The sequence below is a fragment of the Penicillium coprophilum genome (genome assembly GCF_028826855.1).
Source record: "Penicillium coprophilum strain IBT 35676 chromosome Unknown utg000006l_segment0_segment0, whole genome shotgun sequence".
Taxonomy (NCBI): Eukaryota; Fungi; Ascomycota; class Eurotiomycetes; order Eurotiales; family Aspergillaceae; genus Penicillium; species Penicillium coprophilum.
This window is the reverse complement of record NW_026622725.1, coordinates 2,810,740-2,832,206: the sequence shown is the minus strand read 5'-3', so window position 1 is coordinate 2,832,206 and position 21,467 is coordinate 2,810,740. Positions and strand designations below refer to the sequence as shown.

At 48.5% G+C, this 21,467-nt stretch overlaps 8 protein-coding genes across 8 annotated transcripts; 5 read left to right on the top strand and 3 right to left on the bottom strand.

Annotated features, from left to right (window-relative positions):
• Positions 1-871: 871 nt before the first annotated feature.
• Positions 872-3,078, top strand: N7500_010047 (uncharacterized protein; the record flags this gene model as incomplete). Its single annotated transcript, XM_056681185.1, has 2 exons — positions 872-1,367; positions 1,424-3,078. The coding sequence occupies 2 exons, from the start codon at positions 872-874 to the stop codon at positions 3,076-3,078; spliced, it is 2,151 nt and encodes a 716-aa protein (XP_056528567.1).
• A 662-nt stretch (positions 3,079-3,740) lies between these two features.
• Positions 3,741-4,422, bottom strand: N7500_010046 (WSC domain-containing protein; the record flags this gene model as incomplete). Its single annotated transcript, XM_056681184.1, has 2 exons — positions 3,741-4,060; positions 4,131-4,422. 2 exons carry the CDS (start codon positions 4,420-4,422, stop codon positions 3,741-3,743), a joined length of 612 nt encoding a protein of 203 aa, XP_056528566.1.
• Positions 4,423-5,782: 1,360 nt separating this feature from the next.
• On the bottom strand, positions 5,783-7,076 carry N7500_010045 (uncharacterized protein; the record flags this gene model as incomplete). The annotated part of the gene is made up of 8 exons (XM_056681183.1): positions 5,783-5,917; positions 5,968-6,044; positions 6,110-6,117; positions 6,161-6,394; positions 6,467-6,599; positions 6,660-6,702; positions 6,752-7,013; positions 7,069-7,076. The coding sequence occupies 8 exons, from the start codon at positions 7,074-7,076 to the stop codon at positions 5,783-5,785; spliced, it is 900 nt and encodes a 299-aa protein (XP_056528565.1).
• A 1,641-nt stretch (positions 7,077-8,717) lies between these two features.
• Positions 8,718-9,785, top strand: N7500_010044 (uncharacterized protein; the record flags this gene model as incomplete). Its single annotated transcript, XM_056681182.1, has 1 exon — positions 8,718-9,785. One exon carries the CDS (start codon positions 8,718-8,720, stop codon positions 9,783-9,785), a length of 1,068 nt encoding a protein of 355 aa, XP_056528564.1.
• Positions 9,786-10,358: 573 nt separating this feature from the next.
• N7500_010043 (uncharacterized protein) lies at positions 10,359-12,395 on the top strand (the record flags this gene model as incomplete). Its single annotated transcript, XM_056681181.1, has 1 exon — positions 10,359-12,395. One exon carries the CDS (start codon positions 10,359-10,361, stop codon positions 12,393-12,395), a length of 2,037 nt encoding a protein of 678 aa, XP_056528563.1.
• A 115-nt stretch (positions 12,396-12,510) lies between these two features.
• Positions 12,511-15,057, top strand: N7500_010042 (uncharacterized protein; the record flags this gene model as incomplete). Its single annotated transcript, XM_056681180.1, has 3 exons — positions 12,511-12,978; positions 13,031-13,799; positions 13,850-15,057. The coding sequence occupies 3 exons, from the start codon at positions 12,511-12,513 to the stop codon at positions 15,055-15,057; spliced, it is 2,445 nt and encodes an 814-aa protein (XP_056528562.1).
• A 573-nt stretch (positions 15,058-15,630) lies between these two features.
• On the top strand, positions 15,631-17,496 carry cps1 (Gly-Xaa carboxypeptidase; the record flags this gene model as incomplete). Its single annotated transcript, XM_056681179.1, has 3 exons — positions 15,631-15,992; positions 16,065-17,395; positions 17,453-17,496. The coding sequence occupies 3 exons, from the start codon at positions 15,631-15,633 to the stop codon at positions 17,494-17,496; spliced, it is 1,737 nt and encodes a 578-aa protein (XP_056528561.1).
• A 608-nt stretch (positions 17,497-18,104) lies between these two features.
• Positions 18,105-20,488, bottom strand: gta1 (glutaminase GtaA; the record flags this gene model as incomplete). The annotated part of the gene is made up of 7 exons (XM_056681178.1): positions 18,105-18,174; positions 18,225-18,360; positions 18,414-18,557; positions 18,611-18,813; positions 18,866-19,889; positions 19,940-20,232; positions 20,295-20,488. 7 exons carry the CDS (start codon positions 20,486-20,488, stop codon positions 18,105-18,107), a joined length of 2,064 nt encoding a protein of 687 aa, XP_056528560.1.
• Positions 20,489-21,467: the final 979 nt, after the last annotated feature.

The following is a 21,467-nucleotide window of genomic DNA, read 5'->3' as shown; positions in this document are numbered from 1 at the left end:
TCCAGTGATGGAAACAAGTTTCTTTATTCTTGCACTTCCTAGTGAGTATCTCTTCACGTATCGAAGACTCACTTCACTTGGACTGTTCATCCTATACTGTCGTCACCTAGGGATCTCACACTACGAGTCGACCCAGGTGCGGGATTTCCGTACATCATTAGCGACTCGACATACAAAATCAAGTAAATTCAGCGCATAGTGCAAAGTGGGATAGTAAATCAAGCTCTGGCAGGCACATAATTTAATGTATGAGGGAAAGGGGTGTAAAGTGACTAGTCTAACACACAGTTGGGCACCATAATTCGAACAATTTTCTGACGAAGCCCGGGACTTGCTTTATCTCCCATCTATTGATAGATTTCTGACTAGGTACTGCTCCCCTGATAGAAGAACTCACCCGCTTAGTTCTGCAAAGGCGGTTCAGTGTTACTACCACCTGGCTGAATGGGACCTGAGCGTTCTTTTAAGCGGGGAGTTGACGGCAAAGTCTGATGATAAAACGAATCCCGTATATCCTGATGTTTTTACAATGATATTTCTGATCTTGAAATTAAGCAAAAGGTTTGGCTTGGTCAATGAATATACGGAAGATACTACACGGCGAAGAATTCCCAAGTCGTTTTACTGTACGTCATGATATTTGCCTAGGCGATATAAAAAGTCAAGTAAGAGCTAGCCTCTTGGCATTGCATCATGTATGTATTTTACTATTTTGTATATTTATATTCTAGCCCCCACTCGAAGTGGCTATGTTATGTGCACGCGGCAGAGCACGATGATCTTTCCCCAGATATATGGACCTGAACATTTCTCCTTTCTTCGCATCTTGTAGGTTTTTCTGTTTTCCTTCCACACATCCTTGATTCTGAAAATGGGAAACCTAGATCTCGCCCGCAGTAGCAAGAGTGCTGAGGCGAGTGCCGAGGCAGTATCCAACCCTCCACCATATTCCTCTATCGTCGAGCCCATTGATGAACCACCGACCTACCAACAACCAAATGTATCACACAGGCTTTCCCGAAATGTATCACCTAAATCTGAGGATACGTTGGATATTGATGAATGTATCAACCACCTGAAATTACTATCTGCGATCGCCAAACTTCGCAACTTGATTAGAGGAACAGACAAACTCTTCGGAGTCCGCGATAGTGAGGCCAGAAACTTTACAGACCCCCGAAAGCAAGCCCAGGCAGCTGCTCGCATTCAGGAAAAGAGATGGGCTGTTTATGTGGCCAGAGCTGTTGACCGATTTACTATTTGGTGGCAGACTTGCCTACCGACTCTCAATAACAGTCACATCTCAATGCTAGATTACTCGTCGGGAGCCAAGATAGCCTGGGCTGTTAATATGTTACCACCACTTGGTGAGTTATTCTGAGCATTGGAGGCGTTTTCCTTTTTGTCCTAACTTACCACCTAGATGTTATCATGGTCTGGCATGCATATATGCTTAACCCTCGTGCTTTTCTTGAAGATTGCTTGCGTCAGTCCAAAATGAGCTTCTGGGGTACCGGTATGCCCTGGGATATAATAAACGCATCCATCGACAACAAGACGCTTGTCTTCGACCCAGGAAGCGAAGCGAGGATAAATTTCGAGACAAGAACTGGTCATTCCTGGGAAAATATTCATGGAAGCCCCACAAAATCACTAATTTGCTTCCGTTGTAAGCAGGAAGTCCTTGTTTCCTGGACGGAAGGATCAATTGGATGCGATCCAGATGTGGCTTTTGCACATTGCGTTGGATATGCGGACAAATCTTTGCGGGTTGTATGCCCTGCCTGCAAATTCAGTACTACACATGATTTGCTTCGCGTGCAAAAGTTTCGCAGTGATGTGCAGAAGCTATTGAAAGATGATTTGCCTATGCCAGGCACGCTTCTGTCGCAGAATGGCACCCCCGCCGACGATGAAAACGGCGACAATGTGTGTTTTCCCAACCGGCTTATCAAGGAAGGCATCAGAAGCGAGCTCTTGCAGCTTACGGATCCCACTGAGAATGAAAGCACCACCATCGAAACCATCCGCGACCATCTCGAGGCATTTTTGAAGAGCCGTTCCTTGTTGCGTCGCGTAAACAAGGCAACACTGACTGCTGGAAACTCGAGTATGCCTGAGAGGATATCTCTTCGAAATATGCTCTCCAGATATTGGGACAACTCATCTCCCTTCGCCATTGACTTGATCGGAGCTGTCATACGACAAGGAACGTTTGTAGACAAGATGGACAATATCGGTTGGATACATTCGCCAAGTTTGAGATCGACCATGAGCCACTTTATCAACAAATACGGCGTGTTTTTCCAAATAATGATCAAGAATAAAGGCCATGCTGTTGTCCCCACTCTCGATATTGATTTGATTTGGCACACACACCAGCTTTCTCCCGCGCGCTATTACGCTTTCTCCACTGCGCAGACAGATGGCGTGTTCGTTAATCATGACGACAAAATCGACGAGATAAGGCTCAATGACGCTTTCGCATGGACCTCAAAGCAATACCAAAAGCTCACCGGCGGCAAGATATACAGCGAATGCATCTGCTGGTATTGCGAGGCGTTGCGGGAGTCCAACAATCAGGGACTTGGCAGATTGATATCGCCGTCCGCCATGCATGCCAAAAACAACGCTGTTCTTCTTCACGACAGTGCCAATATTACCTCCGGTGGGGACAAAGGCCAAGGGCCGCATATTTCGTCCCATAATGCAGTTCGCATTCTGGCTCAGGCTGATCCAAAGGCAATGCAGACTAAGACCGCCCAACTTGAATCGTGCTGGGAGAAAGCGCAGCGGCGGTCACACAAGCGCAGTGGGAGTAAAAGCGGTGGTGAAGACCCGCTTAAAAAGGCTTCTTACGGCCCCTATGCGCGCGACCCAGAAATTCTTCGCGAAGTATATCCCTGCAATCCAGCTTGTGTGAATATCACCGCGGGCGTGGTGGGAGATTGCATTAGCGGAACACAGGGTGTCGGCCTTGCGCAAGGTGCATGTGTGAGTGAGACCATGTCTGCCCAGACCAGAGGGAAAGGTAAAAGCTTCTGTGCTGGCATAGCAGGTTGTGGTATGAGTCTCTAGCGAGTCAGCACATTTATAGGTAGGTACTGGAGTATCAACTTTAGCATTCTTCAAGGTCCACAGAAAGCACAGTATATAGTTGATTGCTGACGCACAAATACACTTGTTATTTTCATGAATGGGAAAAATTCGAGTAATAGAAGGAAGTGGGATAAGACGAAGAACGTAGCCTCGGCGAGGAACAACCACCATGTTGAGGGAGATTGCGAACAGCGGGTTTGCGTGATATCCTAGCTCCCTCAATGTGGCAATTACTATCTTTCGAGTCAGCGAGTGCACATCAACAGCTCCTATTAACGTGTCTTCAGTATTATTTTTTCTAAAGAAAAAATGCTATCGGCAAGAGTTTAGATTGTCCGAAAAGGATATCGAAGTCCATCCGGTGTTCAATAGCGAATGCTAATCTAGTCTGTTCATGCAAGCCCAAAGATCAAAACGAGTGTAGGAATGCCTATCCCAAGACAGGCAGTAAATGCATCCAAAATCCGACCAGCGGACCTAGCACGAGAAACATAAGCAGGAAGAGGATATTATCCCTGATATCATGAACGCCCTGTGGACGAACCAGCGAGGGGTATAGCTGTACATGCAATGTAGGGTACATGAAATCAAAATGACGGTATATAAGAAGCCTCAACCACAAGGCGTGAAGGTAGGAAGCTTCACAGAAGCAAGCCGATACCTGCAATAGCAGCACCGAGCAGCGAGGAGCCTGCGCGCATTGTCCCGGCAGCGTTATCAGTGGGCGTGGGGGAGGCAGTTGCGATAGCTTGGGAGCCAGAGGCAGACTTGGAGGAAGCATTCGCGCTCTCTGATGCCGCGGTCGCCATACCGGTTGGTGAGCTCGATGTTGAGGGTGCGACAATGATCCCGCCAGCTGCGGTGGCAGCAGTGGGTTCAATAGCAGTAGTGGAGTTTTTGGAACCAGAGGCTTTGACGTTCTCAGCCGCCTGGATGACGCTGAAGGTATCCTTGCCACCGCCTACATGAGAGACATCCTGTCAGTGATGATTCTTGTTACTGTGGTATATATAACATTGTTGGTGACTCACAGTTATCATCGGGCCATCCAGAGCAGGCCACGTCGCACTTATCGTCGGCGATCTTAGCGGAATCCGAGGGGACTTCATCGCCGCAGTAGCACATGTTGCCACGGCTCAGAGCAGCGACCTTGAAATCTTTCTCTGCGCATTTGGTCTGGCAGTATCCTTGTGATTGAAAGGTGTAGGGACCCTGATTCTTGAATGATTCGACGTCGGAGTAGCAGCCCATGCTAGCGGTGGAGCTAAGCGAGTACACGGGAAGAGCTAGGGCAAGAACCGAGAAAATGTAGTTGGAATGCATGGTTAGTGGTAGGCGATGTTATTCGGTCAACGAATTCAAAAGTAAATATATGGTTGATGAAAAAGAGCGGGGTAAAAAAGATCTTAAGGAAATGTGCAAAAGAGCGGGAGATGTCTGACAGACGGAAGACTGAGAGAAAAAGAAGGGCCCCATCAAGCTTCTTTAAGGCGACCGTTGGGTCGGTGTCAGGAACACCCGTGGGCTCCATCTTTTTCGAGGGTTTTTCTGTGGAGTAAGACAAATACGGAGCACTGATGACATCGACGTCCAATTGACCGATCGAAAGTAGCTAATGATCAACCTGAAACACTAAGCGACATGCTCTATTGAACTCGTACTGGGGCGTCATCGAGCTCATTGGCTTACGAGCTCAGGATCACCCGATCGGCATCCCCAGTTGTGGCCACTTGTTTCCTTTTTGAGCGATCCATGACGGCGGATGGACCCCGAGAGTCAAATGGGATGAACTTTGGGAACAGTTCGCGTGTTTCTAGTTCGCCGCTTGTCCTGATTTGGTATGGAGTAGTTTTAGGGTGTTGCATTTGTGAGGAATCTGACATTGCTGGTTATCGCCAGTGACCCCTTGTTTCTCCTTTTTCCCTTTTTGTTTGGTGTTATATCCTGGATCATTCGACAAATTCTGCAAGGTCAAGCAGTTATTGATATGTAGCATACATAAGCAAATTAAGACGGACATTCAAATTGAGTATGAATTCTATTTTGGATCCATGGTTCAGCCGAGGCTTCCGTGTTGGATGCCTTGTTTCTCAGGAACAACATACAACCCCATGCTTATCTTGGAATTTCAATGTACCCCGAATCAGCATTCGGATATCTTTTTTTGACCTGGAACTCACACAGGAGATAATCAATTAGATTAGGATAATGGTACAGGGTACGGGGTACGTAGTATTGAGTTGGGATATCCCTTGGGATCTATCTTGATTTACATTGAAATATTTTCATGGGAAAGCGCAAACTCTGCCAGATCACGTCGCTCTATGTATCTACCCGAACCCTGTCTCGGTTACCCTCACCCGCCTCGCACAACACTCAGGACGACATTGTGAAGTTAACTCGGTTAGCATTCTGGAGTCAATCTGGATACTGTGTTTGCCTCAGCTTCACGGATGGAGGGACCAGAGGGCCAACGTGTTTCTCGAAGAGTGGGGTCTGAAATAACCTTTCCGCTTGCGCAAAAAAGGTGCTGTATTTCTGACGACTCATACCATAGATGAGGTTATGGTGAAATTCAAGATCATGAACATGAGTAAGATACTCTGTACTGTTGGCAGAAATGATGAGTTCAATTATCTTTAGCTGAAGGTCCCTATTGAAAATAATCGAATGGAAGCCATATTTATGAGGGGTGCCACCCCGCCCGAGTATACATGATCAGTCCGATTGGAACCACAACTGTACTAATAGAGGCAGAGGCAGTGTAGGGAGGAGGGGCATCTGACTCCGGAGACATAGTCTGGGTATCTGATTGTGCCTAATAGTATGTTAGTTGGTATGGGCTGTGCCGCAATCGAAGTGACTCACAATATCTGGGCATGCACAAAATATCATGGCATGCTGAGATGAGCGGATATGGTGGTTTTTTGCGAAAGCATCGGCTTCTGGGTGTGGTCAAACCTCGTAGTTAGAACCAACGTCGATAGAAAGTCAGGGTAGCGATACTCACGGGACGAGCTGGGGCTGGTCAGAATTCCGGGGCTCAGTTCAAATCTCATACCTTCGGTCGGTTAGCGCATCATCTGGAAGTTCCAAAAGCATGATCATCACTTGCTGCGAATACTCACCAGCTTCTCTGGTTACGTATTGCTCCCGAAAGACCGCGCAGATGGCACATTCGACACTGCGGCAAAGACCTAAAGGATGGCCACGATCACCAAGATAGCAAGCACGACGGGCACCGTAGAAGCATAGTGGCAAATCCCCTAGGAGTGTGAGCAGTTCAAAATCGCGACTGAAAATGGAATTAACTTCGTCAGGCCTAGTATTTGTACAACGAGATAATGCACTGAGAAGGTGTGCGTACCCAGCGGTTTTGAATGTAGCCTGCATGTGTCCGTCAGGCAGAGATGGAACGGTTTTGATATCGAAGAGGATTATCTCTTCAACGTGGGAGACTTTGGTTCGATCGAGCCACGAGTCGTAAAAAAGGCGTTCAACTATATATCATGCCTTGTTAACTGAGAGATAGAATACTGGCACTGTCAGAAGCTATCTACCTCTTTTCGAAAAGGGAATATACCTGTCCAACAGACTCAGTTCCTATGAGCGATAAGCAGTTGCCATGACAAGTCACTCAATGTCCACATACAACGATCATTTTCGTCGACAGTGGTGGAGGGGAACTTTGTGGGGTTGCCCTGGATGAGCCATTGGTGCGCTCTGAGGCGAAGGTTTCGTACACAACGGATGTATTGCTTCGGACATTCCTAGGACGCCTCTCTATCATACGAGGCATATTGGGAAGGTCAATAGGAGTTTCAGTCTCAGAGATCGTCGAATCAGGATCTGTCATTGAGGTATCATCATCAATAGACGAAAGAGGCAAGGAGTGATCTTCGGGCGAATTCTCCCTATTTCAGTTCAGTATTGTCATGGCCCTGGCAGAATCAAAGGCAAGGGGAGTACCTGTCCATGCTGTGGGATCGGAGTATGAGGAATCTACAGGGCACGATGACAAGCAGGGAAGGGGAAAGTAAAAACTCTATATTATAATCAACGACCAGAAAGAGTTCAAATTCTATTCGCATAGACGTATTATTTCTCACGAATGGCTTTGTTGTACAACAGCAGAGCAGGCGGTGGAAGTGCGGAGGAGGCTCTTCCCCGGACATCGCCACAATTCCCCAAAGAAGCAAGGCCCCCATTTGGATTTGGCCTGCACGAGTCAGCCTCATTGGGCAGAATTCCATAAAAATACAAGTAAACCTAGAGTACAATTCTGTAATACGGGTAATATTTCATTTGAAAATTACAGTGCAAAAAAACAGGACAAGTTTCAGTGATATACTGCGAGTATAATAAATCAAAGTAATCAAGACGATTAACGTGGTGTCCACCCCTCTCGCGTGTATACAACTAGACCGAGCGGCTTGATTCTTGCTGGGTCGTAAACAACAGTCTCTTGGTAATCAAGCTGGCCACCCTCGGCCTTAGTAAGTCCTTCCACCTGTGGATATAGTTAGCTGATAAGTACCTTTGTATAATATATGTCCTTGGCCGGGGACGTACTGAATCACACGGGCCTGGAATACCTGCGACTGTCATGTCTACAGAATTCCCAGGATCGAGTCCACAGAGGAGTAGAACATGCTTGTGGGAACGGACGTGGTGATTTCTGCTATAGATGTTGGCTTCTACGGGGGTATAGTGAGCGAACGAGGTAGCGGGAAATAAGCTAGGGGGAATAAGCAGCTTACTAGAGGACACCACGCTCGAGTAGATTCCAGGTCCGAACATGGATCGAGTATCTAGCGACGTGTGAGAATCATGTTGTCACCATGTTGGTTCGGCTCACTCAGTAACTTACTGGCATTATCGATTGAAAATCCCTTTTTGAGGATGCTGCAGAGATAGCATTCTGCATTATTACAGGGCTCTAGAGAGCCACTTCCGATCTTGCAGGCGCGTTGTGTTCCATGGAACCGAAGCTTGAGTCTGGGCTCTTTAGCATTCTTTCTGAGCGCGAAGGTATTAGCTAGACATCTATACGCCGCTCGCTGGCAGCCAAAAGGGGATATATACATGACATAAATAGACACCAGCTTGGCCTTTGTGTTGGGGTGTTTCCACTGACGATGGAACATCCCTGAGACTAGTGACTTGAATGTTAGATGATGATAGTATTTTGGAGTCTATGGGGCTTGGGATACCTTTTTTGTAAAAGCGGGTGTCGTCATCTAATAGGATCAGTTCCTATAGCAAAAAACGATGAGCAAAGACAAACGCAATATTTCTGAGAATAGCTCATACCATGATCTCGTCAGTCACTATCACTGCAACTGTAGAATAGTATCACTGGCAACTACAGAAATATATATCTACGCCTGGTATCATAAGCTTAGCCCCTTCATCAATACCGATGAGGCTAACGCACCATTGTTTTACAATTTCAGTATTCAATAGGCTGCCTTCATTCCATGACCCAAGAGAACACGAGACATGTGCCAAGAATTAGCGCTGATGGCCCGACCTGATATCTGACATAGTGCATGCTGCCGCCGGTTCAAATATGGTCAATTCTCTCTCCGAAATCATATCAGCAACTCCCGACTGATATGTCTTTCCAGAATATCAAGTCCATGCTATGGGACTTGGTAGATGAACATCGCCAATCCATACCAGGCCCAAGGCACACACCACCTCGTCATGGCTACCATGGCCATCGTGGAGATACAGAAGCAAATGCCCAAAGGCAAGCCCTCAGACAAACCGCCCTGGAGACCCTCAACGTTCTCCCAGGTCTTCTGAATCGCCTCAACTCCGCCCAAGAGGCTCACAAATCTAAAAAATTATCGTCCAACTCGCTCAGGGGCTTACAACCCAATCGCTGCCCGCGGTTCCCATTGCCCGCGACGATCAAAGTCATCAACGACGATACCCTCAACGTTGCCGTCAGACTGTTTGAGTCAGCGCAAGCCCACCGTATTGATCCAAGCCCCCTAAACAACCGCCCAATAATCATCAACTTTGCCAGCCACCGAAAGCCAGGTGGGGGCTGGCTAAACGGCGCGATGGCACAAGAGGAATCACTCTGCTACCGCAGCTCACTAGCGCTAAGCCTCAACAGCAGGGATTACCCGCTCGCTCTCGACGAGTCGATTTACAGCCCCTACGTGCTGGTCATGCGGAGTGACCTTGCCTCCGGACACACCCTGCTAGCGTCTCCCTCTACCCCACCTGAAGATCTTCCCGTTGTCAGTGGGATCACAATTGCCGCTCTCTATAGACCTGCAATTCGCACACTGGCGATGAAGGATTCTCAGTCACAGCGACGTGGCCACAGCCCACGCTCACACCACAGTGCCCCTTCACCCTCACCCTCCCGTCGGCGCACCCAACAAGTCTTCGCGCGTGACAAGGACCGGAAACTAACCAAATCCAAAATGAGGCAAACACTCCGTATTGCGGGAACCAATGGACATGGTATGCTAGTCCTCGGGGCTTTGGGTTGTGGTGTCTATGCGAATCCCCCGGCCGAGGTTGCGCAGTGCTGGCTTGAAGTTCTGAGAGAGGCTGAGTTCCACGGGAACTGGTGGCGTGAGGTGTGCTTTGCTGTCTACGATCCGAAGAACGAAGGCAATTTCGCGACCTTTGAGCGGGTGTTGGCTGGGAAGAAGGTTTAGTTTTGGCGTTTTTTTTTTATAGATTTTTATCGTTTCTATTGTATTTTTTTAGTTCTCTGTAATACAGAATACTGTATTTAGTTATAACACGGATCTATCTGATCGCGCCGTTGCTTCGACTGACAGATGTTGCCTTCATAGGCTACTTGAGTAGTGATTTGGCAACATTTCGTCCAATACCTAGATAGGGCGTTTTCAAGGCTGGCGCCAAGCAATAAAATACAGGGTGTCACTCTTACCGCGAGCTTTCGTTGGTGCCAAGCCCTAAAGATCCCGGTTATGTGCATCGCACACGGGCAGTGTCACGATAGGCGCTAAGGGGTCGAGATGAGGCTCTGTGGCTGTGCTCTAGCGTGTGCACCCGCAGGACCCGGACTCCAGGAACACCATTTGGGTCCTTTGAGATCCTCAAACGTAAAGTTCACTCAAATCTCGATGTCCGCACCTGGGGGTAACGGTATTCACATTTGAATGCCACTCAATATGCCACAAAGCGGCAGAGATGAAGAATGGCTTCGAGCCCAGTTGCAGACTCTGAGAGGGCCAGACCCCAACGAAAAACCACTCCAACCCATGACATCGACATATTCGGCAACATGGTCCCCTACAGAAGGCGATCAAGCAGTTCTCCTCCTTACCCAGGCGTCAGAAGAGCGGAGACATGGCGAGGTGAAGACAATAACGACACCAGCCAAGATAAAACAAGATAAATGGACGTATGAGGACTACAATAGCGTCTTGAAGCAAATTGTCGGCCCCGGATCCGTACCTGTTGGCGTTATTGAGAGCGTCCTACATCTTTACAAGATGTATCAGCCAAAAAAGGCCCGAACAGGATCCTTGAAATGGCGCAAGTCAGCGACGGATGATGAAACGGATTCTCTGATGGCCGATCTAATGACAACAGCTTTGACAAATAACCGACTTGATCAACTTCGAGCTTTAGCTCACTCCGTTAGCTCGGCTGTTGTCAGCAGAGTCATTCCCATGGCGATTTGCACAGATAATATACATGGCCTCCAGGTTCTCATGGAGGAGAAGGCTGATACAAATACCTTCCCGGAGGGCTTTTTGGGATCTATTGTAGCCGGAAAGCTGGATCTTATCCGTCTCTTACTTCGATCGCAAAGACCTGTTTCAGATGCTATCACCACACAGGCCTTACCCGCTGCAGTCAAACTTGGCAACGTTGAGGTGGTCCAGTTGCTTCTCGCCCATGGAGCCAATTCTAATCTCGATAACGGCATAGCACTGAAAAATGCAATTGATGCCGACCGTGGTGATATCATCATCTTGCTTCTGTTATGCAAGATACCTCCCGCTGGCGCTCTGTTAGGATCGATGGTATCATATGTGTGGTCAGCACCTCACATTTTTGCCGGACGCCAATACCAACTTATTGAGATATTATTGAATGGAGGTGCCTGCGGCAACGATGTTGATGGTGTCTTATTCGATTCTGTCACGCACCGTTGGAGCAATTTAGTGCAGTTGCTGATGAGAAAAGGAACTTCTATTACCTGTTGTGACGGCCAAGCTTATAGAGAAGCAGTACGTGCCGTTGATTACGACATGCTTGAACTTCTCAACGGGGACGATTTAGGGAAAGACTTAGCAAGCGACATTTTTGGCTCCATTGGCAGCACTCGGTATGGACAAGAAATATCACCGGATGACTGGTGGAAGCTTGGCTCATCACTTCTGCTCCAAGGAGCTACCGGCGATGTTGTTCATGAGGCCTTGATCAATCGAGTGCAGGCGAGGGATCTAAAAAGCATCGTCTTGCTCCTTGATTTCGGTGCGTCGGTGGATTATGAATGTGGGCGTGCATTGGTTATGGCAGTTTTGCTCCAAGAATTGGATTATCTCGTACTGCTCCTTCACCAGCAGCCTAAAATTAAGTCGGTTAACACAGCCTTTGCCCATGTGACCAACATTCCACATGATATACAGTTGGACATGACTCGCAGACTCCTCGAGGCTGGAGCAACCGGAGCTTCTGTGGATGTGGTCCTGGATATCGCCGTGAATCTTCCTGTTTGTCAACGTAATTATGACTACATTGAAGCTCTAGTTGATGGTGGTGCAGATGTTGGCCAGGGAGAGGGTTCTTTGTTCTACAAAGTCGTCCAGGATGGAGACGTCAAAGTCCTTGAAATTTTACTGGGTGGCAAGTTCCCGAATTCCATTCTTTTCACATGCATCCCACTTGCTATGAAGCTTGACGAAGAACGATGTTACAATATATTGGAGATCCTGCTCGACAATGGCGCAAACGGCGGTCCTGTGATTGGCCAGGCTCTGGTTGATAGCATCGACGAAGTGAGAGATTCGTCGATCCGGGTGACTGAGCTGCTTTTAAAGACTGGGGCCGCGAGCACTGCCTTTAATAGAGGAGAAGCATTCAAAAAAGCAACAGTGTGCCGAAGTCTTACGTTTCTGAGGCTTTTGCTTCAATTTAACCATCTCGACGAGTCGCAATTCTGTTCATGTCTCTTACTCGCCATAGGTCTCCCTCGCGACCATGCGAGACTAGGAAAAGATCAAGCTTTTCCTCGCAATCCACGTGGACATGTCAAGCGAACATTGGACCGCCTCTCTGAACCATGAGATGCAATGTATGAGGCAGGATGACAAAGAAACAACAGTGGTGATCAAATTTCTCCTTGACGCAGGAGCCAATGTCAATCACAATCAGGGAGAGATTCTCTGCAATGCGATAGATATGGGATACATTGAGTGTTTCAAACTATATCTGGGTTGCAAGCTTCTCATTTCATCACACGAGGCTGCATTTACTAAAGCGTTTGCGCATGCTATCAAGACTACTGATTTGCGTTATATAAAAGAAGTCCTCCAGCTAGAAACTGAAACATCACTTCTCAACGACGCATTGCTCACCGCTACAGAATGTGGAGAGAAAATGAGAGATGCCTGTGAGCTTTTGCTCCAGCACTGTGCCTCTCCCAGTCATAAGAACGGCGCCCCACTGTGCAATGCAATCAAGTCTCCCAACTATCATGTCAGCATCGTCAAACTTCTATTAGCTTTTCAGCCGTCGACCGAAGCTATTGCAGCAGCCTTGGACTGTGCATTCGATGTACTCGGATGTGAAAACCGGTTTGCAGCAGTTAAGCTTCTCCTTGCTTCAGCAAAGCCACAAGCAACACTTGACAGGTTACTCTTGAGAGCTGTAAGTCATATTCAGCACATAAAGGTACAGTGTTAACATTGTCGCAAACCAGGTACAAGAGCCATCTTGTGACCGTTCTCTATTAAAATCCCTCCTTCACGCCGATGCGTCAGTATCATACCAAGATGGCAAATGTATCTTTATTGCAGTAATGAAGAACGATATTAAATCCTTGAAAGTGCTGCTACCATATTCCAGCGATCGATCAGCCATCATTTCACGAGTATTTGAGCGCGCGTGGAAGGAGGGAGCAAGAGCCGAACTCCAGGAAGCCGCCCTTTCCCTCCTTCTGAAAGAAGGTGCAACGGGTAGATGGCTGAGTGTTGCGCTGGTGGATACTATTGAATCATTTGAAGCCTCGCCAAACTCCTTCACCTTACTTGTTAATCTTCTGAGCGCGGGTGCTGATGTCAACTACGACAACGGTGCTAGTCTTTCAAAGGCGGCAGCAAAGGGGAATATCGGTGTGCTTAGAGAACTTTTCACCCATCGCCCAAGCCGCGACAATATGACCCTGGCATTCCCAAACATTTTTACTTCCGGTGTGCCCAGTCGAACAATCCACAGCCTTGTCATGGCATTTTGCTCTCATCAGTCTCAGCCAAGTCTTACTGACATCTCCCATCCCATTCTTCTTCTACTACTGCAAAAATATCCCCAGGAAAAAGAGCTCGTCAAGTATTTGATAAATGCAGGTTGCCCAGTTGATCCACCGGTGGAGACGGAATGGGGAACATATTTGTCGTTGTTGCACTGGGCGCTCCTAGAAGAGAGGTACAGGATTTCTGACGAAGTCTTTGAGGTTTTGCTAGATGCTGGAGGTATGCCTTGTATCAAGAAGTTGGTAATTGCCCTACTAATATGCTGCCAGCGAATCCAAACCGCAAGACTCCGTCCGGTCTCGCACCTCTTGAGATTGCAATTTCAATACCACGTCGCGAAGTCGTTGCAAGTCTACTACGCCATGGAACTGACACTACAGCGATGACAGGGGCAATTAATTCTCGGTCCATGCTCTTCCTTGCCGTAACTACAGGAGACAGCGACCTTGTCCGGACTGTCATGCTAGCTAGCCTGGTGGTGCGCGACGGGGCACTCCACGAGGCTGCCAGAGAGGTAAACACCAAGATCATTGAAGTCCTAATAATAGAGGGGAATCAGAGGGACTACGCCTACTCTGACTGCAGTGGTCACACGGCATTAGCCGAGCTCTGCCTGAGAGCAGACGGAAACAAACCGGCCCATGAGCTCAAGCGGGCAATGGCACTTCTGTGTGACGATCGCAGCTTCAGAAAGAAATCGCACGGAAAATCTGCCCTTCACTTGGCACTCGACAATCGGCGAAACGCACCAGCAGTGACACGGGCTCTTCTAGACAGCTTCATGGCAGACTACATCAACGACAGCTTTAATCTATACGAAGAAGATGGGCTAGTATACTCGCCTCTAGCCTACGTCGCGAAGCATCGCAACAAGGCACCCTCAATCTATGATGAATCTTTACTCCAGCTTCTCACCGAGTTCGGGTGTAGCAACAGGTTCTGGGCACTAGCAGGAAATCCGCAGCCCGCTGACGTCATGAATCCTCCAGATGATATTTGCCAGATTATAAACGATCAGAAGAGTAATGAACGGATGCTGGCACGCATCCGTTGCCAGTCCGAGGAGGCCCAGGCCGCCATAGCAAAGCGGCACGAGCTGATACTCAAGAATGAACAAAATGCAGCCAACCAGAGAGCAAAGCTAGAGAAAGATGCGGAGACCCGCTATATGTCCATAGCAATGAGTCGACATGCTGCGGAGCTTGCACATCTGGAACAGCTAGCTCAGGTAGCTCAGCTAGCCAGTGCAGACTATCGGAGCTCGGTCCATCTTAAACTGGAAGATCCATTGGCCCAGTACGCCAAATTGGACCGCAAAAGGCAGAGCGCTGAGCTAGAGCACATTAAAAAACAGCAAGCTCTGATCACGGCCGGCTATAAAGAGCGGGCGGAGATCGAAAAAAAGAATCGCGAGGCAAACGCGCTCGAGATGCGGCGTCTTCAAGAGCTTTGGTATGAAATCGACCCCTGGGATTAGATTTTCTAGCAGCCATGATTTAAGGTAATCAATAAAATACCCTCATGTTCAATTGGTCAGCACTTTAGAACAACATACAAGACCGTGGGCTTCAACGCCAGGCAGTTTATTTACATACGGCAGTAATGGAGCGGCATCGAAAGCGGTCTAAATCCAGGCATCCGGGTACCGACCCCGAAAAACCAGGCAGTTAACCCTTGGCTATGCCCCTTCACAGGCTTCTAGTCTCAGTAGTCCCTCTCTCTCGCAATTGGAGATTCCAGACCTTTTTCTTTTTTGTTCTTTTTTTTTTCAGATCACACTTCTCATCAAAGCTATCTGAGCATGAAGAATCGAAGTTGAACTGTCCACTCCAAAATGATCAACACACTTACCCCAACTGTCGGCAAAGCAGCCATCCTGATAGGGCAATTCGCTATCGGCAACGGCCGCCGGCCGAGCTGAGGAGAGGGGAAGAAGGATAAGATAACCATTGACGTGCTATTTCTAAGATATCGTGAATTTCTTCACGTCAATTTTCAAAGATCTTTGAGAATATTTCCAATTCAATCCTTGAATGAACTCAACCCGACCATGAAACCTTTCGCCCTTCTCGGCCTAGCCGCAGTGCCATCGCTAGCCCTCAATATCCCTCCCATACAGCAGCTTCTCTTCCCTGAAGCCGATTTGTCGGGCAGTCATTATAACCCGCTAACAAACCCATCTACACGGGAAACCTGTCCACAGCCACCCAAGGCCAGCACCCCTAATGACGGGCTTCACTCGTCAAATACCTTTCTCTCCGACGATGCGTTCCGTGCTCGCCAGGCAGAGCGACTATCGCGCGCGGTGCAGATCCCAACTACCGTTGGTGATTATATGCAAGACCCATACGATGAGGCATTCGAACCTGTGGTAGAATTCCAATCGCTATTGGAAGAGATGTTCCCTCTAGTGTAAGAAATTGTCCAATGATTGGACATCGCCTGCCATGAAGGAAGGGAGAGCTTACTAAATGAGTCATATAGACATGAGCGCGGCAAAGTTGAGCACATTAATCGCCTCGGTCTAGTCTTTACCTTTGAGGGCATTGACCTGTCGCGCAAGCCGCTACTCTTTATGGCCCACCAGGATGTGGTCCCGATCGACGACCCGTCAGACTGGACTCACCCGCCTTTCGCAGGTGTTTTTGATGGCGAATGGATCTGGGGCCGCGGCTCGAGCGACTGCAAGAACGTTCTCATTGGGTTAATGTCCGTAGTCGAAGACCTGCTCTCGCAGGATTGGAAGCCACAGCGCTCAGTGCTATTTGCCTTTGGGTTCGACGAGGAATCACACGGCTTCCTCGGCGCCGGAGCAATCTCGGCAGCTCTAGAGGAAAAGTACGGCAAAGACTCTTTCGAGTTTATCCTTGACGAGGGCGGAATGGGGCTGCAGAGCCTGGGTGATGAGTCTGACCTTAACGGCGAGATCTTGTATGCTCTCCCGGCTGTCGGTGAGAAAGGTAGTATCGATCTGATCATCGATATTGCTGTGCCTGGTGGTCACAGTTCTATCCCGCCCGCGCACACCGGCATCGGTATTATGGCGGAGATTTTGTACGAGCTTGAGCGGAAGGAGCTGTTCCCTGCCTGGCTGGACGCCAAACACCCCGCCCACGGGATGCTGGAGTGCCAGGCACGGTATTCGCCCGATCACGTTGAGAGTTGGCTATCCGAAAAGCTGGAAGCGGATGACCCGGCCGCTCTAGGCGAAGCGGTCGCCAGCTCCCGTGGTCCTGCGGTCCGCTATACATTGCAGACGTCGCAGGCGATAGACCTAATCCACGGTGGTGTCAAGTCAAACGCGCTGCCAGAGAAAACCTCAGCAGACGTCAACTACCGTGTCGCCTTGCATCAAACGCCCGATCAGGTACTTGAGCGTGCTATCCGACTTATCACTCCTATTGCGAAATCTCATAACCTTACTCTGCGTGTTGCTTTCCCCGGTGTGGCGGAATCCACAGAAGGAGATGTGAGCGACCGCACTCTCACCCTGTCCCCTCTTAGTGTTCCTCTTTCCCCAGCTCCGATTTCCCCGACAGATCCACTCACGTCGAAAGTGTGGGCGCACTTTGCCGGAGTGGCACGTAGTGTCTTCGAGTCACACTCGAACCCGCTTTCCAAATCTCAATCAAAGCCGACTGTTGTTGTCACGGGAGACGTCATGACTGGAAATACAGACACCCGCTTTTACTGGTCTCTGTCGGAGAATATCTACCGTTGGAGTCCGTCGCGGGCTGGCGGATCACTGAATATCCACACTGTGGACGAGCGGATCCACTTGGATGTGCATCTCGAAGGCATGATGCTTTACTATGGTATGTATTCCTTTCCATTCGTCGTGTTTATTAGGAATTCTGGCTAATCTACAACAGACCTGATTCGTTCTTTCGATGCTTGGGATGGAAAATCTGAGTGAACATATTTCACTCCATTTCGAAATATTTTAGCCCATATATATGAAGGTCTGGTACATATGACATTTAGACATTTAGATACTCCCATTTGTGGTCCGGGGCTCAATACATGCTGCTTTCGAATTTCATTAGCAGAAAAGAATTATCCGTCAATCGGTTACTTGCTTATCTCACGATCCCTTAATAGTGCCATGTAGTCAAACCAGCATCATGATATACACAGATATGTATATTGGATTTTGATGGACTTTCTTATTTTTGTAATGGATATGTTGTAAAATTGATATGTACCTCGAGGTTACACATCTGAGCGTCCTGTCTGGCGGTATGAATAGCGGACTGAGGTCACAAACATCGTCCCATTCTGAGTTAGACCCAAATATCTCAATAAACCTCGCACAGTCCATGCTAAAGAGCAAGGCTACGGATGGGTATAAGCAAGAAAAGCACATTTACCAAGACCGGAATCAACAAAGTGAACGGAATGTATCCAGCACGTCTTCACTGTGACTGGTAGTAGATATACTGCATCAACTTCGAAGCGAGAGTCAGAGGAGAGGAAGGCGATGTAAATGAAACAAAAGAAATGAACAAGAAGTGAAGGAGTCCGCTAGCGGATTAGGAGGGGAGCGAAAGAACCACCCATGACGGGGCGAGCAACGAAATGATTACCAGGATAACTAGTTTCATTAGCAAGATTCACGACAGACTTGAGGATGGGTTGACCTACTCTCCGGAGATAGTTTCGTACAGATCAGTCAGAGGTCGGTTGGTCGGTGTCTCGTTGACCCAGGTGGCAAGGTCCTTGATAAACATAGCCCGAGTCTCGACTGAACTGATCGCAGCTGCAAAGCATTCCCAGTCACCTATCAAATTGTGAGTGCTTTCCCAATGCGTGGTAAGCGGCTGGGGTATTTACTTTTGGTATATGTGTGGCGGGTGTCTAGAGGCACACCGTACTTGTTTTCAACAGTCGGGTAGAAGTCGCTTTGCATCTGATAGACGGACTGTGGGACAAGATCCAGGCCCAGCTGAGCATCGGCAAATAGGTTGTAGAGCAGACCTACAAGAAATTAAGCAAGCCTCCAAAGACTCGTCACGAAGGGCTGCACTTACCATGGCTAGCGGTGTTGCCGTATGACAAAGTCGTTCGGGGAGGGTTAGCATTTTTGGCAATAGCCAGGTCCTGCCACTGAGTGATGTAGTCTTTGGCAATGCTCGAGTAATTGGCAGCGTCAGCGGTGTGACCAGTCTGTTTGGCAATCACTGCCATGGCCTCAATACCAATCATGCCCTTGAGTGCGAGATTGGTCTGGTTGCTAATCATGCCAGTTAGGTTTGAAAATTTCAGGAGGGGAAGGGTTCACTCACGCCAGGGAGCCAGCAAAGTCATCAGTCGAGATCTGGTTTGCAGGGTAAAGCGAGTCCTCTACCAAATAACTGGTCCACTGCTTGAGCAGAGGGTAGTGATCATTCAAAAAGTCGGAATCACCCGATTTCTGCGCATAAGCCAAAGACATGATGAGCATATTTCCGCACTCTTCCAATGGCATTTTCTCGTCACGTCCATCTGAGTGGCCCGTGGCGTTCGGGTAAGATGAGCCAAGGTCGTGCATGGAATAGCTGTTGGGATACTTTCCAGCCTCCTGATTCTCAAACAGAGGGTTGAGGACGAGCTTCAGAAATTCGGGGTTGGTGTATAGGAAAATCGGGTAGGCTGGGAAAACAACATCTACAGTGTTCATGTTGCCATCGGAAGAGATCTCTTTCAGGAACAGGTACATCTTGTCCTTTGTACCACAAAGCTGGGTAGCACCAAATGCTTGCCGGACCGACAGCGATGTGATAGTGAGATAGTCTTGGCCAGCTGTGGCAATTGAATCCTGGGCCACTCTGCTGTCAAAAGAGCTCGCGAGATCGCTCGATTCGCGATAATCATGGTGGAAGTATGACAGAGCCGCCAGCTCTGTACTGAAATAACTCCTCCACAAGGACGGTACCGGGCCATACCCTGAGGCACCTTCGTATTGAATAGCCTGATCCTGTGTCAGACCAAGTGAGAATAGTGTGCTGACTGGTGAAGAGTCGACTGAGCCCAGATCAGATGAGAACCCAAAGACGGGCCAGCCAGAAGATATAGCGCGGAAGTTGGTGTCGCGGCCATTGGTGAGTTTTCCATTTTGAGCGAACTGACCACGGACATCGACATCCACACCAGACTGGTAAGTCATGCCTTTAGAATCGTCGGTGGCCCAGTACCAGTTACCCCATTCAGCCTGCTCGTTCTTTTCGGAAAAGGCCAGCTGAGTCTGTCGGTGTACCTTATGGTAAGCCACACCGTCAGTGGTACCATACTCCCATTCTGCGATGGCATTGCGATCGCCCGATACCCATTCTAGAATTTTGTCAGTCATTATATGTAAGGAAAGAGACCAAAGCACCAACCTGCAGAGATATCCGCGTACACTTTCACATCATGCTTATGACCATCAAGAGCAGAGACCTCCACATTGAGATAAGAGAAAACAAGGGACTGGCGCTTGAGATCGCTGGGTGTAACAGGAGACAGGAATGTTATCTTCATTTCAATCTTATTCTCCACATTCATGGTGAAGATACTCTTAGTCGAGGTATACTCAAACGCTGTCTGATTGACAGTTTTGGATCCCGGAAGGCCCATCCAAGTATATGTATTTCCATCGACGCGGATCAGACCCGCCCAACCGTTGACCTGGTTCCTGTTCACATTTTATTAGATTATAAAGCTTCGTGTATAGCTTGAATGTGATGATCAACTTACTGCCAGAAGACTGGCCATTGGCCAGCCAAGTACCCCCCATTGCCACCATCGCTCCCTACATTGATCCAAGTGCTCAGGTACGGTGACCTAACAGCGAGCGGTATGGCTGGGGGACGGGCAGGAGAGAAAGTCGACTGTGCTACAATAGAGACCACAAAGGAAGCGACCAGCAGACTGAGGCGATACAGCTGCATTATGACAGAGTTGGTCGGGAGAGATGGTAAGAATCACAAATCCAATGTAGGAGCAAGCCTGTTGTTTTATTTATTTGCAGAAAGGGGGAATTAGCTCGCAGGAGCTTCGCTACACAGCACTCTGACAGGACGACTGAAGAAAGGGATCGGCATTCTGTTTACAGGAGAGGAATGTCAACGACATATTTATAGTCGAGCTTAATCTAACGAGAGAGGGGGAGAAGCCAAACCCACACCCCCCTCCCCGAGACCCGCATGCCAGAATGTGCTCTCTACGGCGGAATATCAAAGCGGCTTGGCGTAAAGGGAGGTAGCAGCAGACCTGCATGTCTCTATAACTCCGAAGAACAATGATCTGCTGACCTCCGTCAAGGTCCGGATAAAAGAAGATTGGTGCTAAGAGAGGGATAGAGTGATGCTAGGTCAGGGGGCCAGAACAGGGGGATATGGACGGAAGGGCCGTGTAAATGGCAGACTTCCCTAGAATGACTCGAATTCAAAGTCAAAGCCCAAAACGCGGTCTAGCAGTTTCTGGAAGTAACGGCATATCTTCATGTCGCATGGAAGACAAGCAGCGGTCTATGCGGATTGACCAAGTGAGTGACATCAGTAGAAAAGAAGGTCGTGGTAATTTGACTTTCGTTCGGTTCACGCTTTGCAGATGACAGGTCACACAATAGCATGGCGCAAATAGAGGTGTGGAGACGAGGTGTGTGGTAAGAGCCGTAAGAAATAAGCACTACAGAAGAAGAAGAATGGGGAAGTTGATGGTATCACCGATAGGCCCAGGGGAATTAATACCCCATGAGTAAGAAAAGTACCCAGTGCACGTCCTTCATGATAGCATCATGTGGACCTGTCGGCTTTGATTCAATGCAGGTAATATCAGGCCCTGCTGTTCCGTGCCCAATAAATCTGCGGGGAAATGGCGATCAGTAGCGTGGCATTCAACCATGAGAACTTGGAGTGCAGAAGTTTG